The sequence below is a fragment of the Ursus arctos genome, unplaced genomic scaffold (assembly GCF_023065955.2).
Source record: "Ursus arctos isolate Adak ecotype North America unplaced genomic scaffold, UrsArc2.0 scaffold_24, whole genome shotgun sequence".
Lineage (NCBI taxonomy): Eukaryota > Metazoa > Chordata > Mammalia > Carnivora > Ursidae > Ursus > Ursus arctos.
Window position 1 is genome coordinate 44,528,014 of NW_026622919.1, and position 20,998 is coordinate 44,549,011.

General features: G+C 51.9%; 1 protein-coding gene across 1 annotated transcript in view; it reads left to right on the forward strand.

Annotated features, from left to right (window-relative positions):
* Nucleotides 1–208: 208 nt before the first annotated feature.
* RAP1GAP2 (RAP1 GTPase activating protein 2) overlaps nt 209–20,998 on the forward strand; it is a 178,759-nt gene continuing 157,969 nt past the window's right edge. The window contains exons 1-2 of the mRNA XM_057317758.1: nt 209–359; nt 4,012–4,047. Of these exons, the coding sequence (XP_057173741.1) occupies nt 316–359; nt 4,012–4,047 (80 nt within the window). The 5' untranslated portion in view covers nt 209–315. The remainder of the gene's footprint in view (nt 360–4,011; nt 4,048–20,998) is intronic.

Here is a 20,998-nt window from a genome sequence, read left to right on the forward strand (position 1 = left end):
GGGACCGAGCTGCCAACTTGGGCTGTGGTGCAATCTGCCAGCCGAGCCCCTTCCGGAGCTGCGGGTTCCTCTGGGCGTGGGGAAGCTGCCCTCTGCGAACTCCCCTGCTGGCTGTCTCCTGGAGGGCAGGACACACCTCCCAGCCCTGCGGCCTCACCCACAGGAAGTGCTGGGGTTGGGGGGCAGGCGATGGGGGAGGTGCCGCACTGCGTGTCCCGCTCTACGCCTGTGGCCCCACCGACCCGGCTGCGCCGTGGCCCTTTTGCCAACAGCCCCGGGGACATCACTGGGACCCGGGGCCTTGCGGCTACAGCCATGTTTCGCAGGAAGCGCAGCGTCTCCTTTGGGGGCTTCGGATGGTAGGTGACAGAGGGAGGGCAGCTGAAGGGCTGAGAGTGAACCTCGCTGGAAAGTGTTGGCACCTGCTGTGGCTGCCTGTGGGAGTGGAGGGCTAGGTTGGGCCTGAGACCTAGGTGGGTGGGGGGCATTTCCAGTGCCGGGGCTGGATGGAGATGGTGGCGGTTCCTGATACCAAGCTTTTCCTCGCTGTCCCTGGAGTAGGATCTCGGGAATGCAGGAGGTTGGAGCTGGAGCCAGTGTGAGCGAGCCCGCGCTGCGGGGCTTGAGTGTGTGTCTTGTCATGGTTCCCATGTGTGTGGGTGCCTCTGTGATGCTTGGATGTGTGTGGCATGTCTGCAGCTGCCTGTATGAAGTGTGTGGCTGGCTGCGGAGGTGTGTTAGGCGTGTGACCACGCGTGCACTCTGCATTTCTGAGCAGGTGTCTGCACCTCCGGTCTTCCACAGCTTCGCGTCCTCTTGTCCGTGCGTGCCGTGCTCCTGTCTGTGTCGTTGTGTGTGTGTGTGACTTTGTGATGGGGGCATCTGTGGCCCGCGGGCCCGCTGCCTCCGGTGTGGGGGCGAGCTGTGAGGGGAGGGGCAGGCCTGTCTCCAGAGATCCCTCCTCCCACCCTGGGCAGCCAATCCCAGCTCTGTCCGAGCCTGAGCCGCTGGCTTTGTGCTCCAGCCTCTTGCCTGGTCCTTGAGGCCACCTTTTGCCATTAAGCTTCTGTGCAGGACGGGGGAGAGGCTTTTCCCTCCTCACGGGGTCAGAAAACGGGGAGACTGAGGTCAAAGACTTGTCTCTGGTTACCAGCTGCTGGCAGCTTCTCCTCAGCTGGGGAATGGGGTCTAGTGGTTTTCATTATCGGTTTCCTTTCAGCTTCTGGGCCTGGGGCGTTGTCAGAGAAAAGGTTCCCACTGCTGCAGGGAGGGTGGCTGGGGGTGCCCTGGTGTGGAGGCTGCTGGGCTGACTGGGGGCGCACAGAGACAAGGGAAAGAGGGAGGGGCCGCAGGGGCTGGGAGGGTGGGCTCTGTCTGCTCCTCTGGCTAGTTATGCTTCTGCTCGTGTGCAGCCTTTGACTTCCCTTTCCCTCCTCTCTGAAGGCACTTTGCCCTCCATCCTCCAGCAGCAAGGAGTTGTGGGTGCTGCATGTTTGTCAGATGGGGAGAGTGAGGATGAGATGGTACTAGGGCTGGCACCGTGGGGCCTGGTGCTGCTCACGGGCCTCCCTGACGGCCCCGTCCCCCCCGGGCCCAGGGCTTGCTGTGCTGAGTGTGGGCTCTGGCTTCGAATCACCTCGTCTGCTTCCCGGTCAGGCTGGCTGGGATTGCTACAGGGTGGGGCTCAGGCCATGAGAGGGTTTTGTGTGAGAGCCACGCTTCTCTGGGAGACGTGGAGCAGACCGGGGGAACTGTGTGCGGCACAGTGTGCGTGCTCAGTACGTGCTTGCGGAATGACTAAGTGATACGTTGTTTGCCCGTGACAGGCATTTCATTAGGGGCTCATTGAGTCTGAGGGGACGGCAGGGCTTCCTGGTGGGGTTGGAGGGGTAGAGTAGGCATCATCTGGAGACGGCTGCTAGCTGGGAGGGTTGGAGACTCAAGTGCAGGTTCCCGGAGCCCTGGTCTACTCCAGGTGGTGAACAGAATCTCAGGGGCTGGTATTCTAGAAGCTCCATAGGATGCCAGGGGGATAACCAGTAGATCAGGGGTAGACAAGGTGAAGAGAGGCAATGGGATGGGGCAGGCGGGTGGTAGGGAGGAGAGAAAAGGTGCCCGGGAGAACCTAGGGAGTTTGGCTTTCTGAATGAGAAAAGGCTGCTGCCCTGTCTCCTGTCTCTGTCCTGCCAAGACCACCAGCCCCGCCTCCCAGGGTCACACCCCAGCGTGGGAACCTGTGGACAGACTGCTGGCTGGGTGTGGCTGTGGGTGTGGGTGCTGGGCCAGGGGTTGCTGTGACCCACAGTGCCACCCGGTGGTGTGGTGGCTGGGTTGAGAGGGCGCCACACCAGGAGTCTCGGCTCTAAGTGCTGGCTCCACCTTGACTCTTTGAGGAACTCAGGACACTTCCCCTCTCCGGGTCTCAGTTTCCCCATAGGAAGGCGGGGGATTTCCACCTTATCCACAACGTAGGGATGTTGTAAGAATTAAAAGAGATTCCTTGAGAAAATATAAAATGTAAGGGCTTATTGTTAGACGTTACAATTAGGTAGCTCTGGACTGCAAATATTACAGCAGAATGTGGGGATCTTCCCCCCAGATTCACCCTACCCCCAGCTGGTGGGCTGAATGGGAGAGGAGGAATGTCTGCATGCCAGAGGGATTGGGGGCCCCATGAGACCCTTGGGGACCAGTTGTGGAGGCTCCAGGAGAGGGGCCCAGGTTGCGTGGGGAAGAAGCTGGAAGGGACCTGGGTCGGGGGCCTTGGGTTGTGGCTTGTTTTGCTGCTGGGGACTGAGATCAGGAGATGTTGGGAGTTTACTCAGAATGGAAGGATCCCACCTCCCAGCTCAAGGGCTTGGTGCTGACTTGTGACTGCTGGGGCAGCTCTGTGTCCTCCCTGTGTGTCCCCAACACTGCTCTCATCCTGGTGCTGCCCCATAGGAAGCCTGTGGCACAGCTGAGCTAACTGGAGTGGGGAGGGCTGAAAGGTATTTCCAGGGTTTCCAGCATGCTGGACGTGGCACTGATGGTCATGCTGACATGGCGGCGGTGGTGACATGGAGGGGGTGGTGCTGAAGGTGATGACATGGGGTGGTGGGGACACGGACGATGATGGTGACACTGATGGTGATGGTGACAATGGTGGTATTGATGACATGGGGCTGGTGGTGACACTGGTGAGGGTGACACTGGTGATCGTGACCCCTAAGCAGGAGGAGACCCTGACAGTGGGAATCTTGCCCACCTTTCTGTCTCTAGAGAGAGGAAGGGGCCTCTTTTATCAGCCATAAGGGCTGGCATATGCAGAGGGTAAAAATAGAAGCTTAGCAGCACTGCCTTGTCTTCCAGCAAGGGTGGGTGCGGGCTGGGGTGGAGGGGCTGGCTGCCAGGACAGTCTGCCGTAAATGTGATCTTCCCTGCTCTGAGCTTCATGCCTGACAGATCCCACTTGCTCATGCACCCTGGAGCCTGCTGTTGGGTTCTGCCTCAGGAGTGGGGTCTGTCTCCTCGCATGGACTGGCAGCTCCCGGAACTGGGGTGGGAGGGTCCCTGGTGCTGGCATCTTTCCAAAGCAGAAGCCCAGGAAGTATCAATGTGTTGAATGTCTAGCTGCCAGTGACTGATGGAGCTGGCTTGCAGAGTTCTCTCGTGCAGTGGAGGTAATGAAGGGAAATGCTATCTACACAGTGCTTGCGATCTCTGGGTGTGGAGTCAGAACCTGGATTCACACTGGGCCAGTGATGTTATCCTTCTGAGCCTTTGTTTCCTCATCTCTAAAATGGGGAGAATAGCAGTACCTGCCTCATAGGGTTATATGTGGCTCCAGCCCTCCCAGAGTGCACAGCTCTCCCTGCCTGGGCTGGAGGAGAGCTCCTCTCTGTAGTGGCTGTCCCCTGCGGGGCCCTGTTGGCTTGGTGGTCTGGACGGGCCAAGGGGCCTCCCCTGAAGACACTAGGTGGGAGCCTTCAGCCTCAGCACTGACCAAAGACTTTCCTTTTTTCTTGGCAGGATCGACAAGACCATGCTGGCGAGCCTAAAGGTCAAGTAAGTAGCCACTTCCTGTTATGTCATGATCGGAGATGATGGTAGGCCAGAGCTCCTCTGGGGCCCTCATTTCCCCCTGAGTTGTGGGCTGTTGCGTTTGTCCATCTCCGTCTTAGGGGCTTTGCACTGGAGAGATTGGACCAGGCTCTTGATTCCTGGGGCATCTGGAGAAAGGGAGATGCTGGAACGGAAACAGCAAATGCCAGATTGATGGTAATGTGTATAGCAGTGTCTTTTAGGCCATAACTTGGGGGTGTAAGAAAGAGAATTGTATTTCCCATCATCTTGATTATTACATGAAGCCCCAGTTCTATCAGGCTTTCTGACCTTGTGCTGCGTAGTTCTAGAACCTCATAAAACGCTACGGTGTGCGTGTGTGCGCTCGCGCACGGGCCTGCGGTCAGTTGGTCATTGAGTCATCTGCTACCAGACAGATGTCATCCTGTGAGCCCGGCCCTGGGGCTCTCTGAGGCTTCAACACCGGATTTGGGGTCTGGGAATGGGCTGTCTCGCTCGGCCATATGTCTGCTCCTCTGTCCGGGAAGCCCTGAGCAGACACACCTCTGTCCTAGAACGTCCAAGCTCTTCCATCACCATCTTTGCTCCTTTTCCATGCGTGTTTCTGGCCAAACCGTTTTGTGTGCATTCTGATCCCCTTTCCCCTTCAGACTTTTACAAAATCAGCTTCCATCTTCATCCCTTCCCTGGGCAGTGAGTGGTGAGCCACCTGCTCCAGGTGAGTGAATTGAAAAGGAGGGGAATTCTAGGAGGTAAAAATAGCATTGGTCAGTAGCCCAAAATATTATCCTGCCAAATGTGAATTAGCTTGTGCATGAAAAATTCCGCCAATGAGCGCTGTCTTCAGAGGCAGCTCTTCCATTTGTAACACTCCATCTCGGCTGAAGGGTTTTCCAGGCTGGCCGCCCTCTGCCGTGCCATTGGGTTGTTAGCACTGGCTGTGTATGCCCCGGTACAGGTCCCCAGGCAAAGGATAGTGGGTTTTGAGGGTTGGAATATGGGGGGTGAGGCTTCCCACTTTGGCCTGTTTTGCTCAGAAGGGTGAGGGGAAACAGTTAGCAGGGCAGGGATGGATGGCAAACAGTCCCTGCTTTCTGAGAGCTTTCTGTCTCTTTGTAGAATTGCCAGAGGTGCAGTGGGAGCAGTCTTGGAAGACTGCCAGGAGGAGGTAGCTTCTATGGCAGCTCTTGAAGATGGGGTGGGACAGTGGGTGCACCTGTGCCTGTGCTGGTTGGCATGGGGTGTGTATGCAACAGTGCAGCTCCGTGTTCAGGGCAAGTCACTCCTGGGCAAGATATTTAACTTCTCCAGACTTCAGCTTTTGTACCCTTTGTCCAGTGGGCACAACGATGTCTGATTTCCTGAGCTTCTTATCTACAGATTGAATGGGATTTAGGCATGAAGCAGGGTTACTAAGGGGTGAAGAGTGGTAGGAGTGTTTCTTTTGGTGCTACTTTGGGTTCCTAGTTCAATTTCACAAGCATTTATTGAGGGCCTGTTTAACTGGTGAAGATGACGTATGTAACCTGGAAGGGAACTAGTTACAAGGTGGTCAGGGACACTGGCCAGTGTTGAGATTGGGACCCCAGTGGGTATCTGGGGGACAGTTTGAGTGTGTTAGTCCTGGGGAGGTGGTGCTGAGATGATTGTTTGGGACAGTGTGTAGGACTGTGTTCTTACTTGTGCCTGGTTACGATTCTTCTGATTGCAAGAAAGAAAAACTCAGTGTGACCTGGTTAACAGAAGTTATGGAAAAGATCCCAGGGTGTCTCAGGGAACCCAGGGGAGGAGGTGGTGCTAGAGTTCAGGAGGGGTTGAACAGGAACTGGAAACCCTCCCCATCAAAATCCCAGCTGGCCTCTTTGCAGTAATTGCTAAACTGATCCTAAAATTCATACGGAAATGTAAGGGTAATCTTGAAAAAGAAGAACAAAGTTCGAGGACTCTACTTCCTCATTTCAGAACTTACTACAAGTCTATAGCAGTCAAGGCAGGTTGGTACTGGTGTGAGGACAGCCATATAGATCAATGAAATAGAATATAGCATCCAGAAATAAACCCTCACATTTGTGGTCAGTTGATTTTCAACAAGTGTGTCATGACAATTCAATGAAGAAAAATAGCTTTTCAACAAATGGTGCTGGGACAACTATATCCACATACAAAAGAATGAAATCGAGCCCCTCTCTCACACCATATACAAAAATTAACTTAAAGTGGATCAAAGACCTAAATGTAAAAGCGAAAACTATAAAACTCTTAGAAGAAATCACAGACAAAAATCTTTGTGACTTCGAATAAGGCAGTGGTTTCTTAGATACGATACCAAAAGCATAAGCAATGACAGCAGCAACAACACATTGATAAATTGAACTTCCTCAAAATTAAAAACTTTTGTGTTGCAAAGGACACCATCAGGAAAGTGAAAAGACAAAACACAGAGTGGGGGAAAGTATTTGCAAATCACATATCTTGTAAGAGACTCATACCTAAGATATATAAAGATCTGTTTCAACTCAATAAATTAATACGAGGACAACCCACTTAAAAAACGGTCAAAGAAGACATCTGGGTGGCTCAGTCAGTTAAGCATCTGCCTTCGGATCAGGTCATGATCCCAGGGTCCTCGGATCGAGTCCCACGTCGGACTTCTTGCTCAGCAGGGAGCCTGCTTCTCCCTCTGCCTGCTGCTCCCCCTGCTTGTGCTCTCTCTGACAAATAAATAAATAAAAAAAAAATCTTTAAAAAAATGGGTAAAGGATCCGAATAGACACTTCTCCAAAGAAAGTATGTAAATGGACTGTAAGTACCTGAGGAGATGCTCACCATCATGGGCCCTCAGGGAGATGCACATCAGAGCCCCAGTGAGCTGCTCCTTCACGCCCACTAATCAAAGAGGAAGACGATGGCAAGCATTGGTGAGGATGGGGAGAAAATGGAACCCTCATACGCCGCTGCTGGGAACGTAAACTGGTGCAGCCGCTTTGAAAAACAATCTGGCGGTTTCTCAACAGTTACAGGCAGAGTTACCAAATGACCAGCAGTTCCTTAAGTATACATCCAAGAGAAATGAAAATACACGTTCATATAGAAACTGGTAGCACAAATGTACATAGCATTATTTTTTTTCAAAGATTTTATTTATTTATCTGAGAGAGAGAGAGAGAGAGAGACAGAGCACAAGCAGGAGCAGAGGGAGAGGGACAAGCAGACTCCTGGCCGAGCAGGGAGCCCAGTGCAGGGCTCGATCCCAGGACTCGGGGATCATGACCTGGCCTGAAGGCAGATGCTTAACTGATTGAGCCAGCCATGCGTCCCTATTCATAGCGTCATTGATAATAACTCAAAGTGGAAACAACCCAGGGCGCCAGGGTGGCTCAGTCGGTTAGGCGTCTGCCTTTGGCTCAGGTCATGATCTCCAGATCCCGGGATCAAGCCCCACATCGGGCTTCCCACTCAACAGGGAGTCTGCTTCTCTCCCCCCTCCCCCCCGCAGTGCTCGCTCTCTCTCTTTCAAATAAATAAATAAATAAATAAAATCTTACAAAAAAAAAGTGGAAACAACACAAATATTCATCAACAGACAGATGGGTAAACAAAATGTGACATATGGTTCCAATGGCATCTTATTTGGCATCAAAAGAAATCAAGTACTGATACATGTTACAACATAGATGAACTTTGAAGGCATTATTTATGCTAAGCAAAATTCACAAAACACCACATACCGTGTGATTCCCTTTATAAGAAATGTCTGGAATAACCAAATCCGTAGAGACAGAAGATGGATTCATGGTGTCCTAGGGCTGGGGAGGTTGTTGGGGGGACTAAGGGGAGTGAGTGCTGAAGGGTACAGGCTTCTTTGTGGGGTGGTGTATGTAGGTGCCCTGGGCCTAGATGGTGGTGGCGGCGGCACAACTTTGTGAATACACTAAAAAACATTGAATTGTACGGTTTAAAACAGTGAATTGTATGATATATAAATTACATCTCAGGAAAACCTAAGAAAGAGGGAGCATGTTACCGGCCCAGCTCGGGTCAGTTGTGTATCCCTGGTGCAGTCAGTTTAGCTGGAGAGATGGGGTTTTATGGATAAACTAGGGCTGCTGTGGTCGTCTCTCTATTTGGGAGGGGTTAGTTCCCAGACAAGAAGGGTGGACTGTGGGCTGGACAGACACCATAAAAGGTTTTATCTAGCCGCCCCCACTCCCCTTGGCACTAAAAGGGAGTTCAGTACCCGTTCTTTCATCCTTCTTCCTTCCCCCATTGATAGCACCTCACACGATAGCACCAGGGTTCTACCTCGATGCCCGGCTGTGGCTCTGCTCTCTGGCATGTCCAGTAGGCAGCCAACTACACAGGCTGCAGCTCTCCTAGGCACCAAGACGCCACTTGCCCTCTGCCTCTGCTGGGTGAGACATCTTTCTCTCTACTAGTGTAGCCCCAAACACGCTGGTCTGTGGCCTGTGCTCCCAGTTGCCTTGGCTCCTTCTCCAGGGACCTGGTCCTCTCCGCACAGTCAGCCACATACCTGCTGGAGGTGTCCCTGAGCCACACAGCTCTGAAGATGGGGGTTGTGGGCCCAGCACTGTTGAGCACGTATGTGTGCTAAGTTGTCACACGTTGCACAGTGTCCCTGAGGTTTCACAGCCACCCCCTGAAGCAGCTGCCACTTCTCTCTGCATGTTACAGATGAGAAAATGGAGGCTCAGAGAGGTTAGGACTCTTGCTTAAGTTCATGGAGCAGGATTTGAATCCAGGTCTGTGCTTCATGGCGGGTTTAGTCTCGGCTGGAGCGGAGTAGTTCTCAGCACCTCTCCCACCCTGCTTTCCCACTCTTGTCACCCCCTATGTGCATGGGGGCCTTGGCCACAGAATGCACCTCTGCCTTCACAGCACGTGCCCTTGCTGGAGACCCAGGTTGAGTGGCATGTCTGGTGCTGAATGGTGAGGTTGCTCACAGGAAGGTGGTGCAGGGGCGTGGAGCCACATAGGAACACGGCGGGTGGGGGCAGTGCACAAGAGTCCTTCAGGTGCCACCAAAATGTTCTAGAACCTTCTGGGGCTGCTCCCTTTGTCACTTCCCCTTACACCCCCAGAGCGTGTGCTGAGAGTTTGCTGGGTTGTCAGGGATGGGGAACTTGCTGTTCTAGGGCTTAGAATGCTGCATCCGTTCAGCTCACGATTATTGGGCTCTTACATTCCACGCCCAAAGCCAGGCCCTGGGGTTGGTAGGGGAAACAAGGATGAAAAAGACCCGTCTCTGGTCATGAAAGCTTATAGCCCTGCAGGCAGGCAGACATCTAGGCAGACAGTTGCCACGGAATGTGATGAGGGCTAGCAGAGATGTCCTCCAAGAGGATGGAAGGGGTTTCCTGCAGACTTGGTGATGCCTGAGCCATCTCCGGGGGTAAGGTCAGCCTGCAGGAGAGTGAGGCACTCCGGTAACAGCTACAGTGCATAGACACGTTAGAAATGCAGGGGTGGGAGGGATGTGGGGCCGTTACTACTACAGATGGAATACTGGGGTGGGAGTTCGGGGGCAGGTGGGGCTGCCTCTGGGAGTATGGGACAGCCGTGTGGAGGGCTGAGCTGGCTTCTCTGGGTGAGTGGGAGCCATTGAAGGGTTTTAAGGGGAGTAGGACCTACATATGAGCCTGAGGGCCCCCCTGGCTGCCCTCTGCTGACTCATTGGAAAGATTGGAGGATGGGGTGGGAGCATTGGGGTTGGGGAGAATGGACAGATTGGAGAATTCCTGAGGAAGTGGGTTTCCCAGGCTGGATTGGTTTGGACGTGGGAGGTGAGGGCAAGGGAGGGTCAAGGTGAAGACTTGCAAGTTTTCACTTGAGCCGTTGGGTGTATGTTGATCCCATTTATGGAGATGAGGGAGTACGGCTCTGAATATATAATCTCTGCTCCCCCTTTCCCTTCTTCCCTCTTCATGTGACTGATTTGATCCTGACCCTCATACCTATCCCCTCATGGAGGGGACAGAGGAGAGGAGTAACATGTGGAGGGTTGCAAGAGTTGGTCTGTGGGCAGGAAACAGGCCAGGCAGTGCCCTCTCCCAGACAGACCTTGTAGTGGTCCTGGGCTCTCAGCCCCACCCTGCTCAGCCCTTAGGGAGCCTCTGGCAGGTGAGCTCCAGGTAAGCACTGGCTGGTGGCCCTGGCCCGCAACCACACCTGGCTGGACTGTGTGTGCGGGGAACCCACTTTCAGACACCTTGTGGGCCCTGAGCCTGAGAACAGTGCTGGTGTGTGTAGGGGTGTGTAGGTGTGTGTGTATGCTTGCTTGTGCAGGTGGACATGAGCTTTGAGGGCCCATGTGGGTGACTGTGTGGTGCCTTTTTTGGCTTTAGCGAGTTCCTATGGTAACCACGAACATGTCTCTTTTGGGATCTGGAGTCTCAGGGCGTGAGTGGCTACAGAGAGAAGCAAGGCGGGCTGGTGCTTAGCTGGCAGTTGGGCTGTGGCCTGATTTCATTGCCAGGCACTGGGGATGCACCTGGAGGTGCCATTTGCCAGGCAGCAAGGTCTGCAAATTCCAGGGATTTGTGTGTTCCTGGCCCTCATCCCAGCTGGTCCCTGCCATGCCTAGGAAGCCCTGGTGAGTCCCTGTTCTGATTTCTTGATGGACAAGTAGCTCCCTGGGTCTTGACCAGGTGTGGTGGATGTCTGCTGATGGGCATGCAGGGTGCTGGCTGGCAGCTCTGGCCAGTGGGCACTGTGCATTGGGCCCTTCTGAGATGGGAATGGGGCTATGGGCAGGAGGGGTTCTGCTTATTCCTGGGGCCCTGTGAGGGTGTTTGCCATGTGGCTGGTGAGCTGGACGGTCCTTATGGATTCCATGGGACAGGGCTAAGTGTGTTATTGTGGGAGACAAGGGCAGGGAAGCAGGAGAGCAGGATGCAGATGGCAGCCTGTGGCCCACCAGCCTGGGCCCAACTATCCTTGGGGGAGTCCTTTCACCCCATACGCTCCCTAAAAGGGTCCTTCAATCCTTAGATTCCTGGCCATGTGCTTGAGCTTCTTCATAGATCTCCCCAAGCCTAGAGGCCTGCTGGCCTGACCTGATGAGAAGACCCAGGGTCCCATGAAGAGGAGGCCGGAGGGCTCTGCTTGGCTCACCAGGAGATGGATTTGGCCAGCACTGGGGAACAATTGCTCCTATGGGCTTTGGAGAGAGGTTCTGACCCCCCCCTACATTGTGCATCCCGTGTGCTTCCTGTCCATATACTGTGGACCCCTGGGTGTGTCAGGACCCCCACTGCCCTCGGAGAGGCTTCTGCTGGACAGGGGCCCAGGCAGCACTCAGAGGTGCCTGGGAGTGTGTGGGGTGCTTCCTTCTGTTTCCTTCCTCCTGCTGGCCCCTCTCGGGCTGGGAGCAGGGAGTGGGGACGGGAGTGTTGGGGAGGGGATGTAGATCGCCCCTCTGGCTTGTGCTGGGAGGGCCGCCTAGCTGTTCCCTCTGCCTTGGAGGGGCCCCTGGTAAGACTGTTCTGGGACAGGGGCTGCAGCAGGAGTTGCTGGGTCTGGTTGGGGGTTGTAGTGTTGCTGTAGGGCAAGGGGAGCAGGGAGGTGGACGTTCTGTGCTTTTTCCAGACCATCTTGGCCCTCCCTTTCTAGAAGGCAGAGTCCAGAGCTTAATCCCCAACAGCTTTCCCTGGGGGAATTGGGAGGAGTAGGGAGCCTTTAAGAGAGATCTCCAGGTCTCTGGAGTCCTTGAATCTTAGAATTTGAAATTAAAAAAAAAAAAAAAATGAAATTAGTGACTATGAGAATTCTTCGTGCCCCTGAAACTAGTCACTGAGCCTGAGCTTGGTTACCTCCAGTGACGGGGAGCTCATTACTCTGTAAGGATGCCTCTTCTGTTACAATACAGTTCTGAGTATTTAAAGCTGACCATTCTTTTCATCTGGAATCTCTGTAACTGCCATTTCTTGGTTCCCCCATCCCTCCCCAAACAAGGCTAAGGTAATCCCTCTTTCTCCTGAGACCCCTTCAGATTTTGGAAGATGGTTCTTTTTTTTTTTTTTTTTTAAGATTTTATTTATTTATTTGACAGAGAGCACAAGCAAGGGGAGCGGCTGGCTCCCTGCTGAGCAAGGAGCCCGAGGTGGGACTTGATCCCAGGACCCTGGGATCATGACCTGAGCCCAAGGCAGACGCTTAACCGACTGAGCCACCCAGGCACCCCTGGAAGGTGGTTCTTGTTTCTTGTGTCTTCTTTTCTCCCTGCTGGTCATGCCCCTTCAGCTGTATTTGGGATTTCTCCCTGCCTGGGCTAATCTTTGCTGGAGAGAATCAGGTTTTCCAAGCTTTACCTCAAAGCCTGGCCAGAGGGGTTGACCTGGGCAGCCTGCAGGAGCCCAGTGGACAGGGGGACGGACAAGTAGATTGTGGGGATCAGCCTCCTTGCTTACAGATCAGTACATGGGACCCCAAGGGGGGATGTTCCTAGGTTGAGATAGCACCACACAGAGGTGGCGGATGCAGGACCAGATGGGAGGTCAGCAGTCTGGCTCCGTGCAGGGTCTGCCTCCTTTCCTGCTTCCTCAGCAACCCCTTGGTCGTCACTGCTTTCTGACGCACACGTCATCTTGTCTCCTCTTTCAGAAGAGAGGCCTGACGGGCTGCAGGGACCTGGCAGGGCCAAAGACAGCCACAGGCAGGGGTCAGGGGGCACACATCAGCACTCCGCCGGGATGTTATCTGTCTCACCACATCTTCCACCATCCCAGAGAAGCTGGAAATCTGGAATTTTAGGAAAAATCTTGATAGCTAACTCAAGCTGCGTGTGGCCTGCCCTGCAGGCCGGATTCAGCACAGGGGGTCACCAGTGGGCCACCCCTATTCTGGGGCTGTCATCTCTCTCAGGTTCCAGCTCCTGTTTCCCCATGGCCAACTCCTTAGTCCCCCTCCCAGGTCACCCCCTCCCTGGTACGCTCACCCCCACCTTCAGCCGCTGACGGGTCATTTCCTGCTCTGTACGCAGACTGCACTCACTCTCAATTAACCTTTTCTGTCTTCCAGTCCAGTTCTTTCTCTGTCACCGGATTGTGAAGTCCCTGAGTCACGCGGTCCTCTCCTGCCCTCCTCCCAGTTCAGGCCCATTATCTCCTGCCCCGCAGTGACAAAGGCTCTCTAATTAACCCCCTCCTCAGGCCTCTGCCAGCTCTGACTAATCCGTCACCCCAGAGCCATCTCTAGCTCTCCCCGCCCCCTGCGCCCGTGGCAGGCTTTGTTCGTGCTGACTCCATACAGGCTTGTTCCTGGGACAGTCCCCGCCCCACGTTGGTGGGGGGCTGGGCAGTCTTTGGTCGTGTTGACTTTCCAGCGATTTCTCTTTCAGCGTTAGCATCCATGAACAGTCTTTGGTCCATAGCAGAGAGTTTGACCCTTCCCTCCCTGCCAAGGCAGTAGTTCCCAGACTTTTTGTACTTTGCTATCACCTGCGAGGCTTTAAGAAATTCTCATGCCTGTCTTGTTAATTTTAGCCATTCTGATGGGTGTGAAGTGGTTTCTCATTGTGGTTTTGATTTGTATTTTCCTGATGCTAGGAAAAAAAAAAAATTCTCATGCCCAGGTTGCACCTGGTTCCAGAATTGGAAATCAGAATGCCTGGGGTGGGACCCAGCATCAGTACTTTTTTTTTTTTTTTTTTTTAAGATTTCCAGGTGATTCTAATATGCAGCAAAATTTGGGAACCCCGGTCTCAGGGGATGAGCAAGTGCGATGATTGTCAATGGTTCAGGTCAGGTTGGATGTTACAGTGGGCTCCAGGTGGATGAGTCACTCCAGGTCAGGTTTCTGTTGACATTTGGGGCTAGATAAACCTTTGTGGTGGGGGCTGCCCTGTGCATTGTAGGCATTGAGTAGCGTCTCTGGCCTTTGCTCACGAGATACCAGCAACCTACCCTCTAGCAGTGACAATCAAAACTGTCTCCAGACATTGCTGAATTTTCGGGGTGGGGGGTATAGAAGCTCTCCCACCCCACAGAGGACCCCTGCTCCAGGCCTAGCCAGGCCCACAGAATTCCAAAATAGGCACAGAAGAAAAGGCTGCCCAACAGTGACCCCCATCTTAGTGATTAATGTGCGGGCTTTGGAGTCAGGCAGCCTATGTTTTCAATCCTGACTCCACCATCTTGGACCTTGGGCAAGTTATTTAACCTCTCTGAGCCTCAGTACGTTTCTAGGGTTTGGGTTTTTTTTTTTTTTTTCCACTTTTCTTACCTCCTCTTGATCTTCGGTCCAGCCAGATGGTGTGACTTGCTGTTTTCTGGCACTTTTTAGTCTTGACGTCTTTGCTGATGTTGTTCCCTTAGCAGGAAATGCCTTTACTTCTTCCTGCCCTGTGGTGGTCCAGTGGTTTCTGCCTGCGTCCCTCTCCCCTTGAGGTCTGAGGCTGTCGGGTGCCCAGCCCGACTTCGCCACATTTTGTTGTTTAGGTGAGGTGGCTGACCCCTCCCTGCCTCTGAACCAGCAGGTTACCGCAGCATCGTCCTCCACCCCGTGCCCCACTCATTCTTAGAGGGTGGAGTGGGCGGAAATCCGTGCCTGGCAGGCCGCAAAGCCACATAACTGACTTCGGAGCCCTGCCCTGAGGGGTGTGTGTGTGTGTGTGTGTGTGTGTGTGTGTGAAAGAGAGAGAGAGAGAGAGAGGAGGCAGCCTTTGCCACTTTCTTGGTTACCTCGCTGCGAACAGACACCATGTGGAATTGAGGATCTTTGGGATGCAGGCTTTCCCAGGCCCATTTCTGGGCCCAGAAAGAGGCTTGAAGGGACCTCAGCCTGCCACGCCCTGTGCAGACCCTCCTGCCAGCTCAGCCTGGACCAGGGGCTGCCCACCCTGGCTGCTGTGCAGACCCACTCTGGGGAGTCTGGGCCCCTGGGCCTGTGTGGGGACCAGGAGACCTGAGTGTGAGCGGGGCCAGAGGTGGTTCCTGTGAGGCAGCTGTGTTTGTGGCTCTTTGGGAACCGGTGACATTTAAAGCTCTCTCCCCACAGTCTAGATTCAGTGGTTAGGGTCATGTGCTCTGGGTGACCTTGTGCAAGCTACACAACCGCTCTGTGTCTCAGTTTCTTCATCCGGGGATAATCAATGTAGGTACTGCTGCTGTGAGGTTTCAAGGAGATAATCCAGGTGAGGCGTGGAGTACCCTGCCTGGCACATAGTTAGTGCTTGGTAAGTGTTACCTGTTAGTAATCACAGTCCTGGGCTGTGTGGACACTGATGCCCATGTGACATGGCCAGACGAGTGCAGCCATACTCCCAGGGGCCAATGGGACCCAGGCCTGCGGTTGTCAGGCGTGGGCAGCTGGTGTCACTGCCGGCACCTGCATGAACACACCCTCGTTTAGCAACCCTACCAGGAGGGCAGACGTGTGTGTGTGTGTGTGTGTGTGTGTGTGTGTGTGTGTGTGTATACAAGGCCCGGATGATCCGGCTTTTGTTGTATTCACACTCTGACATGATCCCTGGAGTTAGCAGCACCTGGGCTGAGCTGGGAGCCCAAGGTGCCTCGTTTCTATAGCAACCACAATGCACTAGAAACAGAAGGGGGAGGGAGGAGATGGGAAGCCTGAGTGGCGGCCGGGGGAGGGGGGCGCCCTGCCTGCATGGGCCGTGGGCCTCGCTTCCACACCCTCCGCCATCCCGAGGCTCTTGTTCTGTCTGATTTTTACAGTAATGACATGGCCACCTTGGAGTACTGGTGACCCAAACCTGATAGTTGTGAACATTTTGTGGCCTTTTCACCAAATCTTTTTAAAAATTATGGTAAAATATACCTAAGAGAAGATTTATTATTTTTAAGTGGAACATTCAGTGGCATTAAGTACACTTATAATGTTGTACCACCATCCCCATTCGTCATTTCTAGAACTTTTCATCTTCCCAAGCTGACACTCTCCGTTCCCCCGCACTCAGCCCCTGCTGACCAGCATTCCACTTTCTGTCCCCCTGAATTTGGTCTCTCTGCGCCACCCCAGGGAAGTGGATTTGTGCAGCGTTTGCCCTTTTGTGTCTGGCTTATGTCACTTGGGCCCAGTGTCTCCAAGATTCATCCAACGTGTCAGAGTTTCCTGCATACGACTGTATACGTATTTTAGTTACCCCAGTTGTTTATCTGCTTATCTGTTGAGGAGTGCTTGCGCCTTCTGGCTGACATGAATGACGCTGCTGTGAACACAAGTCTGCAAGTACCTGTTTTGAGCCCCTGCTCTCAGCTCTTGCGGGTACATACCCAGAAGCTGAATTGCCAGATCATGTAATTCTGTATTAAACTTTTTGAGCTTTTTTTGTAGATAAAAGAAAGGCATCATCAAGTTAAATCCCTGTAATCCCTCCTCCTTGGCCCCATTACCCTATCTCCCCATCCATCCAGGGAGCACTGTTGGGAATTTGGTGTGTTTTTTCAGACTGCTGGGGTGAGTTTACGTGAGTGTCCTGGTCGTGTTCTGGCGTCAGACTGCTGGGGTGAGTTTACGTGAGTGTCCTGGTCGTGTTCTGGCGTCAGACTGCTGGGGTGAGTTTACGTGAGTGTCCTGGTCGTGTTCTGGCGTCAGACTGCTGGGGTGAGTTTACGTGAGTGTCCTGGTCGTGTTCTGGCGTCAGACTGCTGGGGTGAGTTTATGTGAGTGTCATGGTCGTGTTCTGGCGTCAGACTGCTGGGGTTCAGGTCTTGGCTCTGCCCCTTACCAGCTTGTGAGTCTTTGGGCAGGTTACTTAATTTCTCTGTGCCTCAGTTTAGTCATCTGTAAAACGGGAATAATAGTAAAGCCTAAAACCTTCTTGCAGGTTTGTTTTGGGGGTTACGTAAGCCTACATATGTCTAGTGCTTAGAACAGTGTTCATTGTCACCACTATAGTTCTGCATTTGTGCCCCTGCGCATGGATTTTGGAATCTATCCATGGTGTCATGCATCTAGTTCCTTCTTTTTAACTGCCCTGTGGTACTAATAGGTACAAACATGTCATAGTTTTTGTTTCTCCTTTGTATCCCCTATTGATGGGCTCTTGGGTCTTTTCCACTTTCTTTTTCTTTTTTTAAGATTTATTTATTTATTTGAGAGAGAGAGCGAGCGCACATGCATAGGGTGGGGGAGGGGCAGAGGCAGAGGCAGAGAGAGTCTCAAGCCCCACAGAGCCTGAAGCAGGGCTTGATCCTATCACCCTGAGGTCATGACCTGAGCTGAAACCAAGAGTCGGATGCTCAAGTGACTGCGCCACCCAGGTGCCCCCCCCATTTTCTTACATTGCAAACAATGCTGTAGTGACCGTGTCCTCGGGTGACCTTCTGGGCACATATGTGCGAGGCCGGGGGCGTACCAGGAGGTGGGGCTGTTGGGCTGCAGCTCTTCCAGATGTAGCCAGATTACCCTCAAGAGAGGTTTTATGCGCATTTCTTCTGTCCATTTTTAGTTGGAGTTTATGTATTTTGGGTGTCGAGTTGTATAAGTTCTTAATTTTTTTTCATATTTTTTTGTTTCAAGTGGGCTCCATCCCCAGTGTGGGGCTTGAACTCCCAACCGTGAGATTAAGGGTCACATGCTCTACTGACTGAGCCAACCAGGTGCCCCTATAAGTTCTTTATAGATTTTGGATACTAACCCTTTATTGGATATGTCATTTACAATGATCTTCTCCCACTTGATAGGTTGCCTTTTAATTTTGTTGTTTCCTTCGCTGCGCAGAACCTTTTTGTTTTGTTATAACACTGTAGGTTCACTCTACTGGAATTTAAAGTAAAAAAAAAAGGTTTTATGATTTTACTTACGGGAGGAGTCTACAAAACAAAGATACAAACAGTTTAATGCGAGACCAAACCGATGGTTGTCTGAGGGGCCGAGGGTGGGAGGTGCGCGCTTCCGGTTCCAGTCAGTGAGTCACAGGCGCGAGAGGCGCGGCGGCCGCAGCGCTCACGTGGCCGATGGTGGCCGCGCTTGTGAGCGTCCCCGGTGCGCAGACGGAGGCGGCCGCTGTGTGGTACAGCTGAGGGAACGGGCCCTGCCGGCCCGCCGTGCTGCCGCAGACCCGAGTATGTGTGTAATATGCGTATTAGAACGCGTACGGCTTTTAGTTTTATTATTTTTAAGGAGGTCTTACCGTTAACGCTCCTGTCAGGGGTGTATGTGGATTCTGCTAGAGTCCCTTTCCTCATGTTCTCACCGATATTTAGTTTTTACGTGGATTTGACTGACCCATTTTAGTTTATTCTCCATTATATCAGCATTACGGGGACTCAGAGTAAGGGAGCAAAAGCCTTCGTGGGTCTTCTTTTCTCTGCATTGTATAACAAACATTCCCCTGCATCAGAACAGTCTTTTCTTCCCCTTTTTTAAAAATAGCTTTTTTTCTTGTTTATAAAAATAGCACATGTTCACTGTAGAAGATTTAGAAAATGCATACAGGGACTGGGATGAGGGATAAAGACCCACGACCCAAAACGTTATCGTGCTGATGCTTCTTCATTCTTTTTTACTGTGTAGCTTCCTTTTAAAACTTATTATATAATTACATTTCCAACACCATTAAATATTCTTTAAAACCACGATTAAAAATATTGCACACAATCCTATCATTTGATGTCTCATAATTTAATTATGGCTTTAGTTTTAGATATTAAGGGTGTTTTAAAATTTTAGCTATTAAATAATGCTGCAAAAACATCCTTGAATATAAATTTTTGTATGTCTCTTTATTTTCTTTGACAGCCACTTAAGGTAGAATGTTTTCATGCATTTGTTTTTATTTTTTTGAGAAAATACTTCATAATGACTTTTGCCTGTTTTTCTATTGGGATGTTCATGTACTTCCTGTTGACTCATCAGAGCTCTCTTTAAGTTAAAGCTGTTAACCCTTCGTCATTCACATTTTTATTTCCGAATAATCTTTCTCAGGTTACCCTTTGCCCTTAAATTTTACTCTTGTTTTTTAGTGCAAAAGTTTTACAATTTGAGCTGGTAAAATCTGTCAGTCTTTTCATTTGTGACTTCTTTGTTACTTTATTATTTTTTTTAAAGATTTATTTATTTTAAAGGGAGAGAGAGCACAGGTGGGAAGGGTAGAGGGAGAGAGAATCTCAAGCAAACTCCATGCTAAGCACAGAACCTGACTTGGGGTTCCATCTCACGACCGAGACCACGACCTGAGCCAAAACCAAGAGTCGGAGGCTTAACTGACTGCGCGCACCACCCAGGTGCCCCTTCTTTGTTACATTTGTGCTTAGAAAAGTCCTTTTCCATCCAGAAAGTTGATGGTATGTGTGTGTGTGTATATATATATTTTTTTTTTTTAACAGTTTTTTTCCTTTTTACATTTAACTCTTTAATCCATTTGGAAGTTAGTTTGGAATAAGATAAGAGATGAAATTAGAATTTTATTTTTCGGGGCGCCTGGATGGCTCGGTCGTTAGGTGTCTGCCTTCGGCTCAGGGCCTGATCCCAGGGTCCTAGGATTGAGCCCTGCGTCGGGCTCCCTGCTCCACTAGGAGCCTGCTTCTTCCTCTCCCACTCCCCCTGCTTGTGCTCCCTCTCTCGCTGGCTGTCTCTCTGTCTGTCAAATAAATAAAAAATAAAATCTTAAAAAAAAAGAATTTTATTTTTCCAAATAGTCATTCCAGCGCTACACTTTAATTTTTCACTTCCATTACTGAATTCTTACGTATACAAAGATATCTTTTTTAGGGGGCGCCTGGGTGGCATAGTGGTTAAGCGTCTGCCTTCGGCTCAGGGCGTGATCCCGGCATTGTGGGATCGAGCCCCACATCGGGCTCCTCCGCTATGAGCCTGTTTCTTCCTCTCCCACTCCCCCTGCTTGTGTTCCCTCTCTCGCTGGCTGTCTCTCTGTCGAATAAATAAATAAAATCTTAAAAAAAAAAAAAGATATCTTTTTTAGGTTTCTGTTTGAGTCCCTTGACCTGTTTGTTGACTCTTATACTGGCTCAGAGATGAAAAAGAGCAAGGTTTGCTCAAGTGACAGTGAGTCTGGAGTATTGGAAGAATGAGGAATCAGGTCCAAAGTGTGGAGGGCCTGGGTGGTGGAAGTGGGCCTTGAAGGTCAGACTTCAGAGTGTGCGTTCAATTTGTTGAGCCACAGGGAGGTAGTCGGAGGCTCTGAGTGGAGGCATGGAGCTTTATAGGAAGGTCGCTGTGGCTGCCAGGGCAGACCCCGTGGAACTCCACTGGAAGCTGATAGACGTGGACCAGGAGCAGGTCAAGAGAAAGATGAAGGCGGCTTCAGGTGTGCTGTGGGAATAGATAGAGGGCTGCAACGTGCTACGGGGTGCAGTCTGCAAGAGGCGGAGGCCGGCTGGCCTTGGGTTGGAAGGAAAGGGGGAGCCAGGGAGTATGTCCCGGCGTGGCATCCGGATGACCCAGAGAATTGCTCTATTAATCAGAATTGTTTTCCAGTGTGTAAACACTTACATGATGGTGGTTTAATATGAAGCCATATAGAACTATCAGTAAGTCAGCCCCCGTTGCCTGCTTGTTGTGCACGACTGCACCGTGTGAGATGCTCTTACGTGCCGTATCTCGAAGCTCACCCAGGCCTTCGGAGATTCGTACTCTGACTCCTGTTTCACCGGTGAGGAAAACTAGCCTCTGAGAGGTTGTCACTGGCTGAAGTCACGCAACTGGTTTCTCTGTCTCCGAATCCATGCTTACCTGCGTTTGGGAGGCTCTTCAGTCACTGGGACCCCACCTCTTCCAGGATCGGGTGTGCTGCCTCCTGGAAGCACTGGCGCACTGCCTGGGACGTGCTAGCGACTCCAGGGGCCTGGTCCCTCTCGTCTTTCAGTAGCGGGTGCCGTCACTTCCTGCTGCCTTCTCCGAGTGGGTTTGTATCCACGTCCTCTAGGAGAGGGTCTGACCGGTCGGGTTGGTCATCATCTGACCTGTGGACGTGGTCAAGGTCAAACCAGCC